At 44.1% G+C, this 15,610-nt stretch overlaps 1 protein-coding gene across 1 annotated transcript; it reads right to left on the bottom strand.

Annotated features, from left to right (window-relative positions):
- Nucleotides 1–8,263: 8,263 nt before the first annotated feature.
- On the bottom strand, nucleotides 8,264–15,408 carry ESX1 (ESX homeobox 1). Its single transcript, XM_043897225.1, has 4 exons — nucleotides 15,032–15,408; nucleotides 14,492–14,837; nucleotides 13,305–13,350; nucleotides 8,264–8,758 (listed from the first exon to the last, which is right to left on the bottom strand). Exons 1-4 carry the CDS (start codon nucleotides 15,096–15,098, stop codon nucleotides 8,426–8,428), a joined length of 792 nt encoding a protein of 263 aa, XP_043753160.1. The 5' UTR covers nucleotides 15,099–15,408; the 3' UTR covers nucleotides 8,264–8,425.
- Between the last annotated feature and the right edge of the window lie 202 nt (nucleotides 15,409–15,610).

A 15,610-nucleotide genomic window follows, 5' to 3' on the forward strand; every position in this document is an offset into this window, starting at 1 on the left:
CTAACACCATACTCAAAAATAAACTCAAAATGGATTAAAGACCTAAATGGAAGGCCAGATACTAGAAAACTCTTTGAGAAAAACATAGGCAGAACACACTCTGATGTAAACTGCAGCAAGGTCTTTTCCAATCTGCTTCCTAGATTAATGAAAATAAAAACAAAGATAAACAAATGGGACCTAATTAAACTCTTAAACAGAGTGTTAAGCTGAGAGAGTTATGAGGATATAGAATAGTTTCACTTAATACAAGAACATACAAGATCTGTCCATGCAGATGCCTGAAGTCTAAGACTTTGTGTTAAATAAACAATAGAAAAACCAACTTAACACCTTGCAATATTTCTATCTGACTCCCTGTTGGAGTTGCGGTTTGGACATGGTAGGTGGGCCTATGGAATTCATTGGACATCCTTGGAAATTTCTTCAGGATAAAATGAAGATATAGAACCACCTTGGGTGTTGTTTTTTTTTTTTTTCCTGAGGTGCTGGGGCTGGGGACCTGGGCCTGGGCAATCACATGGTAGTAGGGCTCCCTCTCTGTGCTGACCTTCCTTCTTTCCTCATGAATATTTCAATCCTGGTGAGATCCCTTGAAGTGATCATTTGAGTTAAAGGAATGTGGAGATGAGAGGAAAGGAGAAAGAGGGGTCCCCTTATTTTACCTTGTGATGAGGAGTATGAAAGGAGTTATTAAGGACTGATTTGCATATTAACCTGAGTTCTGTTTTTCCTTTCTTTTTTTTTTGTAAAGCCCAGCTGGCCAGGGCCACCTCCTTGTGCCCACTGGCTATCTCCCAGAGACACTACCCAGCTTCCAGTGCCCACTGACTTCCCAGAACCCTGCCCCCCAGCAATAGCTCAGGGCTCAGCCATGGACATGTGTCACCAAGGCCTCTTTTTCCACTCCTGACTTCAAAGCATCTTTTGCTTCATCTCTGTCTCTCTCTTTCAAGGGGAATTGCTCAGACTATTCCTTAATCTCTACTCTGCCCCCTGTTTTTTTTTTCCCTAAACCAAGATTCTTGGGCCAAGAATAGAAAATCGGGTTCCAGCTCTGCACTTCTCAGAGAAGCATTAGTTTTTTCTGGGGGCTGTGCTTCAGAAGGTTCCAGGTGTATCAATTATCCTGCCCATGCCTGGATGCCACCTCTTCAATCATTGTGTCCCCTTGTGTGTGAAGCACAACTGAGTGTGCTTTCAGAGGGAGTCTTTTGTATTCCTAAAGTCTAAAAATATTTGCATGTAAATGTTGGGAATCCAGACAGTCTCCTTCAGATCTACACTTTGCACAGGGAGGCATACAGACCATTGGGGTGCATTTGAAAATTAAATTTACACCGTTGCACTTTGGGTCCCTGCCCCAGAGCATTGCAGTGACATCTGAGAAGGAGAGAATGTGACATGGATCAAGGCAAAGCACAAATAACCACATTTCAAAATGAATACTAATTGCATAATGACAGTTTCCAAACTATTAGCCTACTTTACAAAAAAGTTAATTCAACACAAGCCCAGAACTGGCTGTGGCTTATGTGTTGTGCTGCCAGTTGGCAGGCACAGTTTCGCCAGGGGATTGGAGGAAATAAAAGTTATTGTAGTGGAAGCACACTTGGCCTTTTGTAAGGAGGGTACAAACTGCATCACTCTCTCAAGGTCCTGCTGTTCCATGTTCAAGAGTGGACATCAGGGTACTGCATACTTTGAGGGGAGGTTGCTTACTTTTCCTAGAGGTAAAATGGCCCAGTGCCAAAGCTTGGGAAGGAGCCTTGAGTTCATAGCCCCTTGAAGGAAAAGAGTTCTGGGCAGATAGAGGTGATGAGCATGGAGGAGGTGAACCTGGACTTGTGTTTGTTGCCCTTGGCTAGGAAATCCTGGGCCTGGGGCAGGCTGTGGCCACCCAGAGGCTGACCTTCTCCAGCATGAACCGTGCATGCTACCCAAGGTGGGCCACCCCACTGCTCTGGGAGCCTGTGTTTCCTCATATGCAAAATGAAGGGAGTGGACTAGATGACAGTGAAAGCCCCCTCCAGTTCAGAGAGAATACCAGGGTCTCTTCCTCTTAGCTGAATATCCTTCAAAGGAAGAAAGGCGCTCAGTTGGGAAGAGAAGCATGGAGTGACTGTCATCACTGTCTTTTTAAAAATATATATGTATTTTTAGTTGGAGTATAATTGCTTTACAATATTGTGTTGGTTTCTGCCATATATCAAAATGAATCAGCCATAGGTATGCATATGTCCCCTCCTTCCTGATCCTCCTTCCCACCTCCCACCCCATCCCATCCCTCTAGGTTGTCACAGAGTACCAGATTTGAGCTCTCTGCATCATACAGCAAATTTCCATTGATTATCTAATTTTACATATGGTAATATATGTCTTTCAATGCTACTATCTCAATTTGTCTCACCCTCACCTTGCCCCACCTTCATTCCCGTCTCCACAAGTCTGTTCTCTATGTCTGTGTCTCCATTGCTGTCCTGCAAATAGGTTCATCAGTACCATCTTTCTAGCTTCCATATGTATGCTAGATATACACTAATATACATTGCTTGTCTTTCTCTTTCTGACTTACTTCACTCTGTATAACAGGCTCTAGATTTATCCACCTCATTAGAACTGAATCAAATGCATTCCTTTTTATGGCTCAGTGATATTCCATTGTGTATATGTACCACAACATCTGTATCCATTCAACTGTTGATGTACATATAGGTTGCTTCCATGTCCTAACTATTGTAAATAGTGCTGTAATGAACATTGGGGTACATGTTTCAATTATGGTTTTCTCAGGGTATATGCCCAGTGGTGGGATACCTGGGTCATATGGTAGTTTTATTCCGAGTTTTTAAAGAAATCTCCATACTATTCTCTCAAGTGGCTATATCAATTTGCATTTCCAAGAGTGCAAGAGGGTTCCCTTTTCTCCACACCCTTTCCAACATTTATTGTTTGTAGATTTATTGATGATGGCCATTCTGACTGGTGAAGGTGATAACTCATTGTAGTTTTGATTTGCATTTCTCTAATAATGAGTGATGTTGAGCATCTTTTCATATGTTTATTAGCCATCTGTATGTCTTCTTTGGAGAAATGTCTGTTTAGGTCTTCTGCCCACTTTTTGATTGGGTTGTTTCTCTGGTATTGAGCTTCATAAGCTGCTTGCATATTTTGGAGATTAATCCTTTGTCAGTTGTTTCTTTGCTGTTTTCTCCAATTCTGAGGATTGTCTTTTCACCTTGTTTATAAAAAACTACCAATGCTATTTTTCACAGAACTGGAACAAAAATTTTCACAATTTGTATGGAAACACAAAAGATCCCGAAGAGTCAAAGTAATCTTGAGAAAGAAGAATGAAGCTGGAGGAATCAACCTTCCTGACTTCAAACTACACTACAAAGCTATAATCATCAAGACAAAATACGGTAGTGGCACAAAAACAGAAATATAGACCAATGGAACAAGATAGAAAGCCCAGAGATAAACCTACACACCTATGGGTACCTTATCTTTGACAAAGGAGGCAAGGATATACAATGGAGAAAAGATAGTCTCTTCAACAAGTGGTGCTGGGGAAACTGGACAGCTACGTGCAAACAAATGAAATTAGAACACTTCCTAACACTGTACACAAAAATAAACTCAAAATGAATTGAAGACCTAATGTAAGACCGGAAAGTATAAACCTCTTAGAGGAAAACATAGGCAGAACACTCTTTGACATAAATCACAGCAAGATCCTTCATGACCCACCTCCCAGAGTAATGGAAACAAAAACAAAAATAAACAAATGGGGCCAATTAAACTTAAAAGCTTTGGCACAGTGAAGGAAACTATAAACTATATAAACTATATCACTGTCTTTTGGCTGCAGGACTTGTGAACGTTTGCCTCATTTGCCAAATTAATGTGACCTTGTGTGGAAGTACATTAAAAGAAAATGAGAAAGTATCCGCTAAGAAGAGTAACTGTAAAAAAAAAAAAAAAAAGAAGAGGAACTGTCTGAGGCAAGGGTTCATTCTCTTTGGGATGTTCTGTTCCCTTGACTAGTTGGGAGGGAACATGAGGAAAGCCTCAAATGAATCCCCAAATGATAATTTTGTGCAGCATTCTTAGGAAGGAGGGTGTGTGATGAGGGTTACGTTGTGACATGATTTGCCTCCAGCAAGTGTCCACTCAAAGTTTGAGAATCCCTGTCTATGTACCAGTTCATTTTTTCTGTATTTTATTAGATATTTTTTAAATTTGTTTTTTAATTGGAGGAAAAGTGCTTTACAATGCAGTGTTGATTTCTGTTGTACAACAGTGTGAATCAGCTATACACACACACACACACACACACACACACACACATATGTATCTGGGGCTTCCCGAGTGGCTCAGCTGGTAAAGAACCCGCCTGCATTGTGGGAGACCTGGGTTTGATCCCTGGGTTGGGAAGATCTCCTGGAGGAAGGCATGGCCACCCACTCCGGTATTCTTGCCTGGAGAATCCCCATCGTCAGAGGAACCCTGCAGGCTATAGTCCATGGGGTCCCAAAGAGTCAGACATGACTGAGCTTCTAAACACAGCACAGCATATATATATATATATATATATCCCTTCCCTCTTGAATCTCCCTCCCCCCTTGTATCCCATCCCTCTAGGTTATCACAGAGTGCCAAGCTGGGCTCTCTGTATTATATAGCAACTTCCCACTAGCTATCTATTTTATACATGGTAGTATATATATGTACCATTTTATACCAATTTCTCCACCGCCATCAATAGAAGGCCCTGGGTTACAGGATTCAAATTAGACAAAGTAGGATCTACCAATCAGAACATACAAGGAAGAATTCTTGTACTTTACACCATTATTTTACTTTCAGGTTTTCATCAATTCTGAGAGTCACACTGGCACTAAATGTCTGAGTGGGAAAACAGAATACACATATGTGCTCAGAGCGTGCCCACTTTAGGCATATTACCCTATGTTAGGAATTTAAGCAAAGGCCCAATTGTTCTTTTGAAAACAATTCAGATTAAACTCTGTTCTCCTTTAAAAAATGCACTCACAGCAATCTAACTCTTTGTTGAAAAAGGCAGTTTTCACACCAATCTCAAGGAAGACCCTTGTGTTCTCAACCAAATAATTATTCCTAGTCTTTCCTTGCTGTGCCCACTTTCCCTAAGTACTTGTAACCTGAAGGATGGCTGGGATTTTGATTCTTAGGCTCTTCCAAGTTGGACCTCCAAGGTTTTGACTAGATTTGTTTGAAACAAGATCCAGTTTACATAAATCTAATTCTAATAAAAAAAAAACTTTCTTTTCCTACAAATACCTCCTACCTTCTCCCTGCTTAATTTGACCATGAAAATGACTATTGTGAAAGTTTTCATGTGTTTTTCAATGTGAAATAACTTTAGAAAGAGCACATCCAGAATTATTACTGTAAAATGCTGAAGCTCTTATACTTCTTTTGAGATTGTTTTTAAAACTTGTCAGCTCCGGGCTTCCCTGGTGACTCCATGGTAAAGAATCTGTCTGCCAATGTGGGAGACCCAGGTTCGATCCCTGAATTGGGAGGATTCCCCCATGCTGAAGAGAAACTAAGCCCATGTGCCACAACTATTGGACCTGTGCTAGAGCCCAGGAGCCTCAACTACTGAGCCCATGTCCTGCAACTACTGAAACCCGCCTGTCCTAGACTCCATGCTCTGCAACAAGAGAAGCCACTGCAATGAGAAGCCCGTGCACCACAACAGAAGAGTAACCCCCTGCTCTCCCCAACTAGAGAAAAGCCTGTGCTGCAATGAAAACCCAGCACAGCCAAAAATAAATAAATAAAATTATTTTAAAATAACTTGTCAGCCAAAGCTGCCACCTTTATAGGTCTTTACATATCATCTGTCTCAGGTAAATGAAATTATTAGCCCATAGTCAATTTCTAATAATTTTTAATACATCTAAATAATTTCATTGCAAGTGGATTCTTTAGAGTTTGAGCTACCAGGGAAGCCCCTGTCTTATAGTAGGATAAGTAATTTCTGATCTATGCTTTGGAGATTTTTGAAATGCACTTAAGAGGATGTTCTTTGTGAGACTATCTCTTTTAAAACCTAGACTGCGGGAACCTATCATACCCAGAAACATTTTGCATATTCCTCTGCCCCCATCCTACCATTCTTCTTTAAATCATCTGGCACCTGGAAGAAATATATGTTTTTAAAAATAGTATATGTGTCTTTTGAAGACCTCCACTTATGGGAAAGGGTATCTAGTTTTTTGCTTCCTCCAGGCAGACTGAGATGAAAAAATGTCCTGTCTGTTTGTCAGACTGGATCTGAGAGTGAACTGTAGGATTTGTACCCTGGGTACTATTTGAGTCTTGGGATGGCAAGGCTGTATGGGGTCCTGGAGCTTTGATTTTTACAGACCCTGTAGTTCCAAGAGGACTTAAAGCATTGAGGAACCTGTTGTTTAACAAGAAGGAAAGGGGGCAAAAATGAGAAATGAAGATGGTTGTTTCAAAAGATGGCAATGGGCATGCACTGTCACATCCTGGATGTCCTTCACTCTGAACAGGGGCTGGGGCCTCTACAATGGTGATGACCTCCTTGCTGCAGGAGTCCCACATTTGATACAACCCCTTTACTGATGTTTGGTATGCGTTAAGTGTGAAGGGAAGGAAAAAAGGAATGAAAAGTATTGGACAACACTATGAAAGTCATACGCTTTTCCTGGAAAATAGTCTCCCTCCAAATTAGAACATGTAACTACTGGGAAACTCGGCTTTGATAAGCCTCTTCTCCCCAACCCACCTCCTGTGAAATTCTCCTGTCACTGTGACACTCCTATCTGAAGTCACTGCAGTCATTTCACAGCTTGACTGTTCATAAAGTCACTGTTCAACTGAAAAGAAAGTATTTTTTAAAAATAGTGGGCCTGCAAAAAAAAGAAGCAAAACAGTGCTTAGGATAGAGTTGATGTTAAACACCAGGTAACTTTAAAAAAATGTCTAAGAAATATTTTGTCTATGGATAAAGATTTTTCTTCTTTTCAGAGCAGAATGGTGTATACATGCCTCTAATTATTTCCAAAAGATGTGACAGTCTTGTCTTTAATGTTCACATCTTATCATCCTTTTACTGTTTATGAATATTGCTAAAGCTTTTAATAATTATTGTTTTTTAAGTATTTATTTGGCTGTGTCATATCTTAGTTGCTGCATGTGGAATCTTTAGTTGTGGCATGTGGGACCTAGTTCCCAGAACAGAGATGGAACCTGGACCCCTTACATTGGGAGTGTGGAGTCTTAGCCACTGGACCACTGGGGAAGTCCCTGCTAAAGTTGATTTCTATAATAAAAAGCAGATTCTAAGACAAAAATAAATAAAAATAATGGGCCTGGCCTCCTTTCCCCACCTCCCATTTTTTTATTTTCTCACTTGGCAGTTTTACATGAATACATTATGAGCAAAGCGAAAGTCTGCTTCTTTTTAGGGCTTTCCAGGTGGCACAGTAGTAAAGGATCTGCCTGCCAATGCAGGAGATGTGGGTTCGATCCCTGGGTTGGGAAGATCCCCTGGAGGAGGGCACGGCACCCCACTCCAGTATTCTTGCCTGGAGAATTCCATAGACAGAGGAGCCTGGTGGGCTCTTTTTAATGAGTGCCTATTTTGGAGCACTATTCAAGGGACCATCTCTTGGATGTTGGGTGTGACAAAATACAAAGTGTGATCGTCTGCCTCTGAGCTGGGGATGCTACAATAATAGACTTGTTCAGGCTGGAAGCAAGTGTGAGAAAACAAAGAAGAGCCCTTGTTTGATCTTAATGGAGCCCCCTCTTGTGTCTTAGAACTAGAATGGTTCCTATTCCATCATGTGTGTGCTCAGTCATGTCTTACTCTGTGACTCCATGGACTGTAGCCTGCCAGGCTCCTCTGTCCATGGCTATTGAGCTCCTTGAATAGAACATACCCCCACCTGAAAACACACTGTACCTCACTAACGGCTCATACCTTCCCATCTTGCATATGTACGTGCTCCCAAAGAGGAAGGGTACGGATGGGGTTGGGGGGAGAACATGTGGTCAGTGTAAACCCGCTACAGGCACTGAGAGGACTCTGACGTGCATAATCTATTATAGTGACTCAGACCCATTACATTATGGAAGGAAGCTTCTTTGACCTTCTCTTTGAATTGCATTGCCTTAGCAATTCCCATTCACACACCCACTCAGCCCATTTGATACTCACAATCAATATATTTCTATTTTGTCTCTTTATTGAAAACACAATGTGCCCTCCCGAAACAACTGACACTCATTTTGTACTTTCACTCATTTCATTTAACAGGTTTTTTATTTGCTCTGCACAATGTATATCTAGCAGAAACACGCTGTGGAAAACTGTCTGAATAACATATTCAGAAAATGGGGCCTATATAAAATGACCATTGATGACAGGGGCCCATGCCACACCTATAGGGGCCAGAGCAAAGTGAGGCATAGGTACCGGGGGTGGCAAAGGCATCTCCCATGGCCTGGGTGGCAGAGGTGCGGGTAGCACAGGTGGTGGGAGTACCCCAGGGGGCAGACCTGGACATGGCACTGCAGGAATGCATCTCCATGCAGGCTCCATAACAGGGACTATGCGATAAGGCCCATTAAAGATTACCCCCACAGGGTGGCCCAAGGCAACAGGGTGCAGATTTCTAAACATCAGTGCCCTCTGGTATCTTCTCCATTTGGCCCTTCGGTTTTGAAACCAAACCTTCAATCAGAGGGAAAAAAAGAGATGGCTTTAGTATACTGAACAGTTAATGTCATACTAGAAAACACCCACCATGCAAATCTGCCATTGAGATTTTACATTGCCACAGGAGAAACTATTTCCTTATTGTTAAACTCTCTTTGGAAAGTAAACAGCTCACCTCCCTCAGTTAATCCTTAGTGAGCCAAGCCTAGCCCAGATTTTGGCACATTGAATTGTCTCTCATTTTTAACATTCCTTAATGAGTTTTTTCCAAGTCTTGGATGCAGGCCTAATTGATGAATTGCACCAGGTCCCTGCTGATAATGTCCATGCCTGGGAGCAGATGCTATGTCAATGGAGACTCGATCATGAGAGGCCCAGGGACTTTGTGGCTTGTCTTGCTGGGACACCAGAGTTGCTGAAGTCCTGGACACTGCCTCGATATTTTAGCTGTTAGTGTTAAGGAAAGTTTAGCTTAACTAAACCCAAATTCACTAATCCCTAAATCCTTTTCCCCAGATAAGATACTGAGTACCCTGTTGTCATCACTGTCAATTTTGCCTGCTTCATTCTGCCCTACCCTCCAAACCTTCCTGGCTCAGGACAAGGGCAGCTTATTTGGTTCTAGCTTCAGTTTCAGGATGTCAGACAAAAGCCACTGTTTACCCAGAGTGTTAGGGTACCCAGGGTCCTGCCAGCTCTACTCCTTAACCAGGAGACCCCAATCCCATCACTCATTCCTAAGGCAGGAAGGTCCAATCATGTCCAGTCCTGTGGGGACAAGGGTCACAAAAGAGGCTCCTCTCTAAATGCTTACCAACCATTAACAAACAAACAAGCTATCAATTAGACTTTACTTTCCTCTTAGCATAGCAGGTGATGGGGTTTACCTTGTATTTAATTATTTTGGACCTTCCCAAACTGTAAGTTTTAAGCTGTCTTTTCTCTCTCCCATTTTTGGATTAGGTGTTCTTCTACTACATGCAAATATAGTCTGAAGAAGGCCACTGTAATAAAGCTCATTCTGGAGGGGATTCAAATGTACCTGGGGTCTAATCTCCCTAAACATAGCCAAAAGCCCATGGATAGCAAATTTTTGTATTGGCCAATATTAGGTCCATATTCCCAATACTGGTTTCATAAAACAGATCTGTCATACTTGCATAAGATGGGTAGGGGAAGCATCTATTAAGTTTCTTGGGGGAAATCATGCTGCAGTGTTTGGAAATACACAAGAACATTGTATTTTTCCTTACTTGTGTTTTCTGGCTCATGTTCCCTTCAGAAATCCATTGAGAGGACTATGTAAACCAAAGGATGGGGAAAAACAATTCAGCAAACTTTTCCTCTGGGTTTACCTTGTCTGTCTGAGATTCGTTTTGAGACCAGGCCTGACTGTTGGTCCAGCCTGTGGCATTAGGATGCCAGCATCTGGTGGTTTGCTTTTCTGCACACCACTGACAGATGCACAGTGTATTTCCATCACTGTGCTCACATATGTTGTTGTTTAGTGGCTAAGTCATATCTGACTCTTTTGTGATTCCATGGACTATAGCTCACCAAGCTCCTCCGTCCATGGGATTTTCCTGGCAAGAATACTGGAGTGGGTTGCCATTTCCTTTTCCAGGGGATCTTCCCAATCCAGGGATCAAACCCAACTATCCTGCATTGACAGGTGGGTTCTTTACGGCTGAACCACCAGGGAAGCCCTGAACTTACACTCATGCTCTAGGGCAAAACAACAATATACATATATATCAGATGGCTTAGTTGTTTTGCCCTAGAGCATGAGTTTGAATTACTCCCTCACACCAATGTCTAAATATTTATAAGTTCACTCCTTTAGCTAAGACCTTATGCCCGGGTTTTAAGTATTTTAAATAACTGAGTACAGTTGATCTTTCTTTTAACCTAGCTTTCAGAGTATTAAAGTGAATGCTTCCCAGGTGAGACTGAACCTCAGTAGAGTCACATAGAAATATTCTTTTAGGGAATACTAACAGCCTCCCTAAAGGATGCCAGTGTTAGAAGATGAACTTTATTTACTGGAAAAAAACCTCTGTGTGTGTGTGTGTGTGTGTGTGTGTGTGTGTGTGTGTGTGTGTGTCTGTGTGTAGAGAGAGGAGAGAGGTCTGTGTTCTGCTTTTTTCCCCGTGTGTGTGTATGGAAAAGACAACAAAGTGTGTGTGTGTGTGTGTGTGTGTGTAGAGAGGAGAGAGGTCTGTGTTCTGCTTTTTTCCCCGTGTGTGTGTATGGAAAAGACAACAAAGTGTGTGTGTGTGTGTGTGTGGAGAGGAGAGAGGTCTGTGTTCTGCTTTTTTCCCCGTGTGTGTGTATGGAAAAGACAACAAAGTGTGTGTGTGTGTGTGTGTGTGTGTGTGTGTAGAGAGGAGAGAGGTCTGTGTTCTGCTTTTTTCCCCGTGTGTGTGTATGGAAAAGACAACAAAGTGTGTGTGTGTGTGTGTGTGTGTGTGTGTGTGTGTAGAGAGGAGAGAGGTCTGTGTTCTGCTTTTTTCCCCGTGTGTGTGTATGGAAAAGACAACAAAGTGTGTGTGTGTGTGTGTGTGTGTGTGTGTGTGTAGAGAGGAGAGAGGTCTGTGTTCTGCTTTTTTCCCCGTGTGTGTGTATGGAAAAGACAACAAAGTGTGTGTGTGTGTGTGTGTGTGTGTGTGTGTGTGTGTGTGTGTGTGTAGAGAGGAGAGAGGTCTGTGTTCTGCTTTTTTCCCCGTGTGTGTGTATGGAAAAGACAACAAAGTGTGTGTGTGTGTGTGTGTGTGTGTGTGTGTGTAGAGAGGAGAGAGGTCTGTGTTCTGCTTTTTTCCCCGTGTGTGTGTATGGAAAAGACAACAAAGTGTGTGTGTGTGTGTGTGTGTGTGTGTGTGTGTGTAGAGAGGAGAGAGGTCTGTGTTCTGCTTTTTTCCCCGTGTGTGTGTATGGAAAAGACAACAAAGTGTGTGTGTGTGTGTGTGTGTGTGTAGAGAGGAGAGAGGTCTGTGTTCTGCTTTTTTCCCCGTGTGTGTGTATGGAAAAGACAACAAAGTGTGTGTGTGTGTGTGTGTGTGTGTAGAGAGGAGAGAGGTCTGTGTTCTGCTTTTTTCCCCGTGTGTGTGTATGGAAAAGACAACAAAGTGTGTGTGTGTGTGTGTGTGTGTGTAGAGAGGAGAGAGGTCTGTGTTCTGCTTTTTTCCCCGTGTGTGTGTATGGAAAAGACAACAAAGTGTGTGTGTGTGTGTGTGTGTGTGTGTGTGTAGAGAGGAGAGAGGTCTGTGTTCTGCTTTTTTCCCCGTGTGTGTGTATGGAAAAGACAACAAAGTGTGTGTGTGTGTGTGTGTGTGTGTGTGTGTAGAGAGGAGAGAGGTCTGTGTTCTGCTTTTTTCCCCGTGTGTGTGTATGGAAAAGACAACAAAGTGTGTGTGTGTGTGTGTGTGTGTGTAGAGAGGAGAGAGGTCTGTGTTCTGCTTTTTTCCCCGTGTGTGTGTATGGAAAAGACAACAAAGTGTGTGTGTGTGTGTGTGTGTGTGTGTGTGTGTAGGGAGAGGAGAGAGGTCTGTGTTCTGCTTTTTTCCCCGTGTGTGTGTATGGAAAAGACAACAAAGTGTGTGTGTGTGTGTGTGTGTGTGTGTGTAGAGAGGAGAGAGGTCTGTGTTCTGCTTTTTTCCCCGTGTGTGTGTATGGAAAAGACAACAAAGTGTGTGTGTGTGTGTGTGTGTGTGTGTGTGTGTGTGTAGAGAGGAGAGAGGTCTGTGTTCTGCTTTTTTCCCCGTGTGTGTGTATGGAAAAGACAACAAAGTGTGTGTGTGTGTGTGTGTGTGTGTGTGTGTGTGTGTGTAGAGAGGAGAGAGGTCTGTGTTCTGCTTTTTTCCCCGTGTGTGTGTATGGAAAAGACAACAAAGTGTGTGTGTGTGTGTGTGTAGAGAGGAGAGAGGTCTGTGTTCTGCTTTTTTCCCCGTGTGTGTGTATGGAAAAGACAACAAAGTGTGTGTGTGTGTGTGTGTGTGTGTGTGTGTGTGTGTGTGTAGAGAGGAGAGAGGTCTGTGTTCTGCTTTTTTCCCCGTGTGTGTGTATGGAAAAGACAACAAAGTGTGTGTGTGTGTGTGTGTGTGTGTAGAGAGGAGAGAGGTCTGTGTTCTGCTTTTTTCCCCGTGTGTGTGTATGGAAAAGACAACAAAGTGTGTGTGTGTGTGTGTGTGTGTGTGTGTGTGTGTGTGTAGAGAGGAGAGAGGTCTGTGTTCTGCTTTTTTCCCCGTGTGTGTGTATGGAAAAGACAACAAAGTGTGTGTGTGTGTGTGTGTGTGTGTGTAGAGAGGAGAGAGGTCTGTGTTCTGCTTTTTTCCCCGTGTGTGTGTATGGAAAAGACAACAAAGTGTGTGTGTGTGTGTCTGTGTCTGTGTGTGTGTGTGTGTGTGTGTGTGTAGAGAGGAGAGAGGTCTGTGTTCTGCTTTTTTCCCCATGTGTGTGTATGGAAAAGACAACAAAGCACACCAAATTGAGAGTTTTCAGGACAAAACCTAATGCATGTTTTAGAATGGCTGCCCAGCCAATCTTAAAATTAAGATTTACTAACCTGCACTCTTCTTTCAGCCAAATTCAGACGTCTTGCAATCTCCTCTCTGACAGGGGGAAAAGTGCAAATTCAGTATTTGGAATTGTAGATAAAATATATCATTTACATTTCTGTAAATTACAATTTTCTGTAATACGGTTTATGGTTTACTTAGGGAGGGTCTTCCCGTGGACAACTCACCCATTAACTAAAATATAAGAAGGGAATACATATTAAAATTTCTGTTAGTGTGCCTGTTACTTCAATATGACTCAATTAATTTTTCCATTTGTTCAACAGCAGAGAACCAACTTGAAAATCTTTTCACTTTTACGGAGACCCCTCCATAAAAATAACTAAAATCACACCCCACCCCACCCCCATCCCCCGCAAAAAAGCGGCGTTTTAAACCCAAGTATTTCTGATTATTGTAAAAAGGAGCGGTGAACTCTCATGGAGAAACTTCAAGCCATATCAGTCAAGCAATCAAGGGCGAAGGCTGTATACAATGGAACCAGAAAGGGCGCCCATAAACCTCACACCGATTCGTCCTGATGCCCCATTCCTATCAGGACAGAATAGAGCTTCCCCTTCGTACTCTATGGAGAAGGAAATGGTAACCCACTCCAGTATTCTTGCCTGGAGAATCCCACTAACAGAGGAGCCTGGCGGGCTACACCCCACGGGGTTGCTAAGAGTCCAACACGACTGAGCTACAACCACTTCGTACTCTAGGGGGCTCCAGCCCGGGCTTTTTAACGGTCAAAACTCTGCCGCCTAGAAACAGCGCTCCACGTGGCAGGGCCGAGAGACCAGGGTGAGGGCTAGGAGGCGCTCTCCTCATGCACAAAATTTAAAAGGCGTGGAAAAAGCGGAGTAACCACGATAAAGTTTTACTGCAATATTTAAAATATAAAAATGCATGCAAAACCCCACGATGAGCAAATTACCAAGATTTTAAATTAAATCAGTATTAATCCGCCCTGCTTTACTTGCTCCACCCTAGTCCCACCCTCTCTTGCACCCCTGCAAGCTCTGAAGGCTTTGCCCCAACCCCCGCAAGCTAGGGCAGACCCGGCGACCTCGAGCCTCCAAAGTGGCTTTTGGCCCGGGAGAGGAGGGGGGAGGGTCCTGGGAAAGAACCTAAGGCGTCCTGGAAGGCGCGCGGGCCAGTGAAGAACTGGGCGTCTCCGGAGCCAGCCACTTACCGTGCAAACACGTCGGGGTATTGAATGTGGCGGAAAACTCGCTCCAGCTCCAGCAGCTGCAACGGGGTGAAAACAGTACGGCAGCGGCGCGGCTTTCTCGCCACAATCTGGGGCCCCTGAATGGCCAGGGGGGCCGGCTCCTCCTGCTGCAGCGGGGGCTCAAAATCGCCGCCGTCGCCCTCACCGTTTTCATCTTCCTCGCCGTCTTCGTCGTCCAGGAGGTTGGAGTCCGCCTCGCCAAAGTAGTTTGCGGCTGCGGCTGCAGCTGCTTCTCCGGGCTCAGGTGAGGACCGAGTTTCATCTTCCACTCCAATTAAAACCTCCGAGATCAGGGTAGGCTCCACATCTGGGAAAAGAGGAAAGCAAAAGGGAGAGACTGGGGCAGGGGGGGCCTGGAGCACACGGTGCGCGGGCTGGAGGGGGCCGGCGCAGTGTTGGAGGAGGAGCTGCTGTGCAGTGTCCCGTCCACCTGCCCTTCCCAGGGAAAGTTCCTTTTCTGGGATTTGCCGAAGCACCTGCCATCACCGTCTAGGCACTAACCATGCAGTTCTTCGTCCTCGTCGATTCCCAAGTTGTGGAATCCTATGTCAAAGTGGCTGCTATCCATGCTGTCGATGAAAGCCTGCGCTTCTGCGGACTCTGCGCTGGGGGTGTGGCGATCCGACGATCTGGGCTCGAGTTGGGACCAGAGGTCTCCAGCGGTGCTCTTCTGGCGCCGGAACCTCTTCTGGCGCAGATACTGGGGCTGCGCGCCTTATATAGAGGTTTGTTGCCTTCCGCAAGTTCAAAGTGCACCCGCTGGAGTCGGATAGACGCCCCCTAGTAGTTTTCACATTGCCTCTCGTGGGGGTAGGTGGGGCCCGTGGGTCTGCGGTTGGGGCCAGGGCGTGGAAGTAAAATAGGGCGAGTGCATGTGAGAGTGGTGCTGGTAGTGGATACTCTTGTTCGGGGAACCGTGACTCCAATTTGTAGTTTAATCGACTGCTTCCAACTTGGACGAAATGTCTGGTTGGAGGAAGGGGCTGTGCTGGATTGCGAAAGCCATTTGGGGTCGGGGGTGGGGTGAATAAAACTTCGGCTCCTGGAGCTCGTGGAGAAGTGTTTTGGAAATATTCGTCC

This window comes from Cervus elaphus, chromosome X, assembly GCF_910594005.1.
Source record: "Cervus elaphus chromosome X, mCerEla1.1, whole genome shotgun sequence".
NCBI classification, from domain to species: domain Eukaryota; kingdom Metazoa; phylum Chordata; class Mammalia; order Artiodactyla; family Cervidae; genus Cervus; species Cervus elaphus.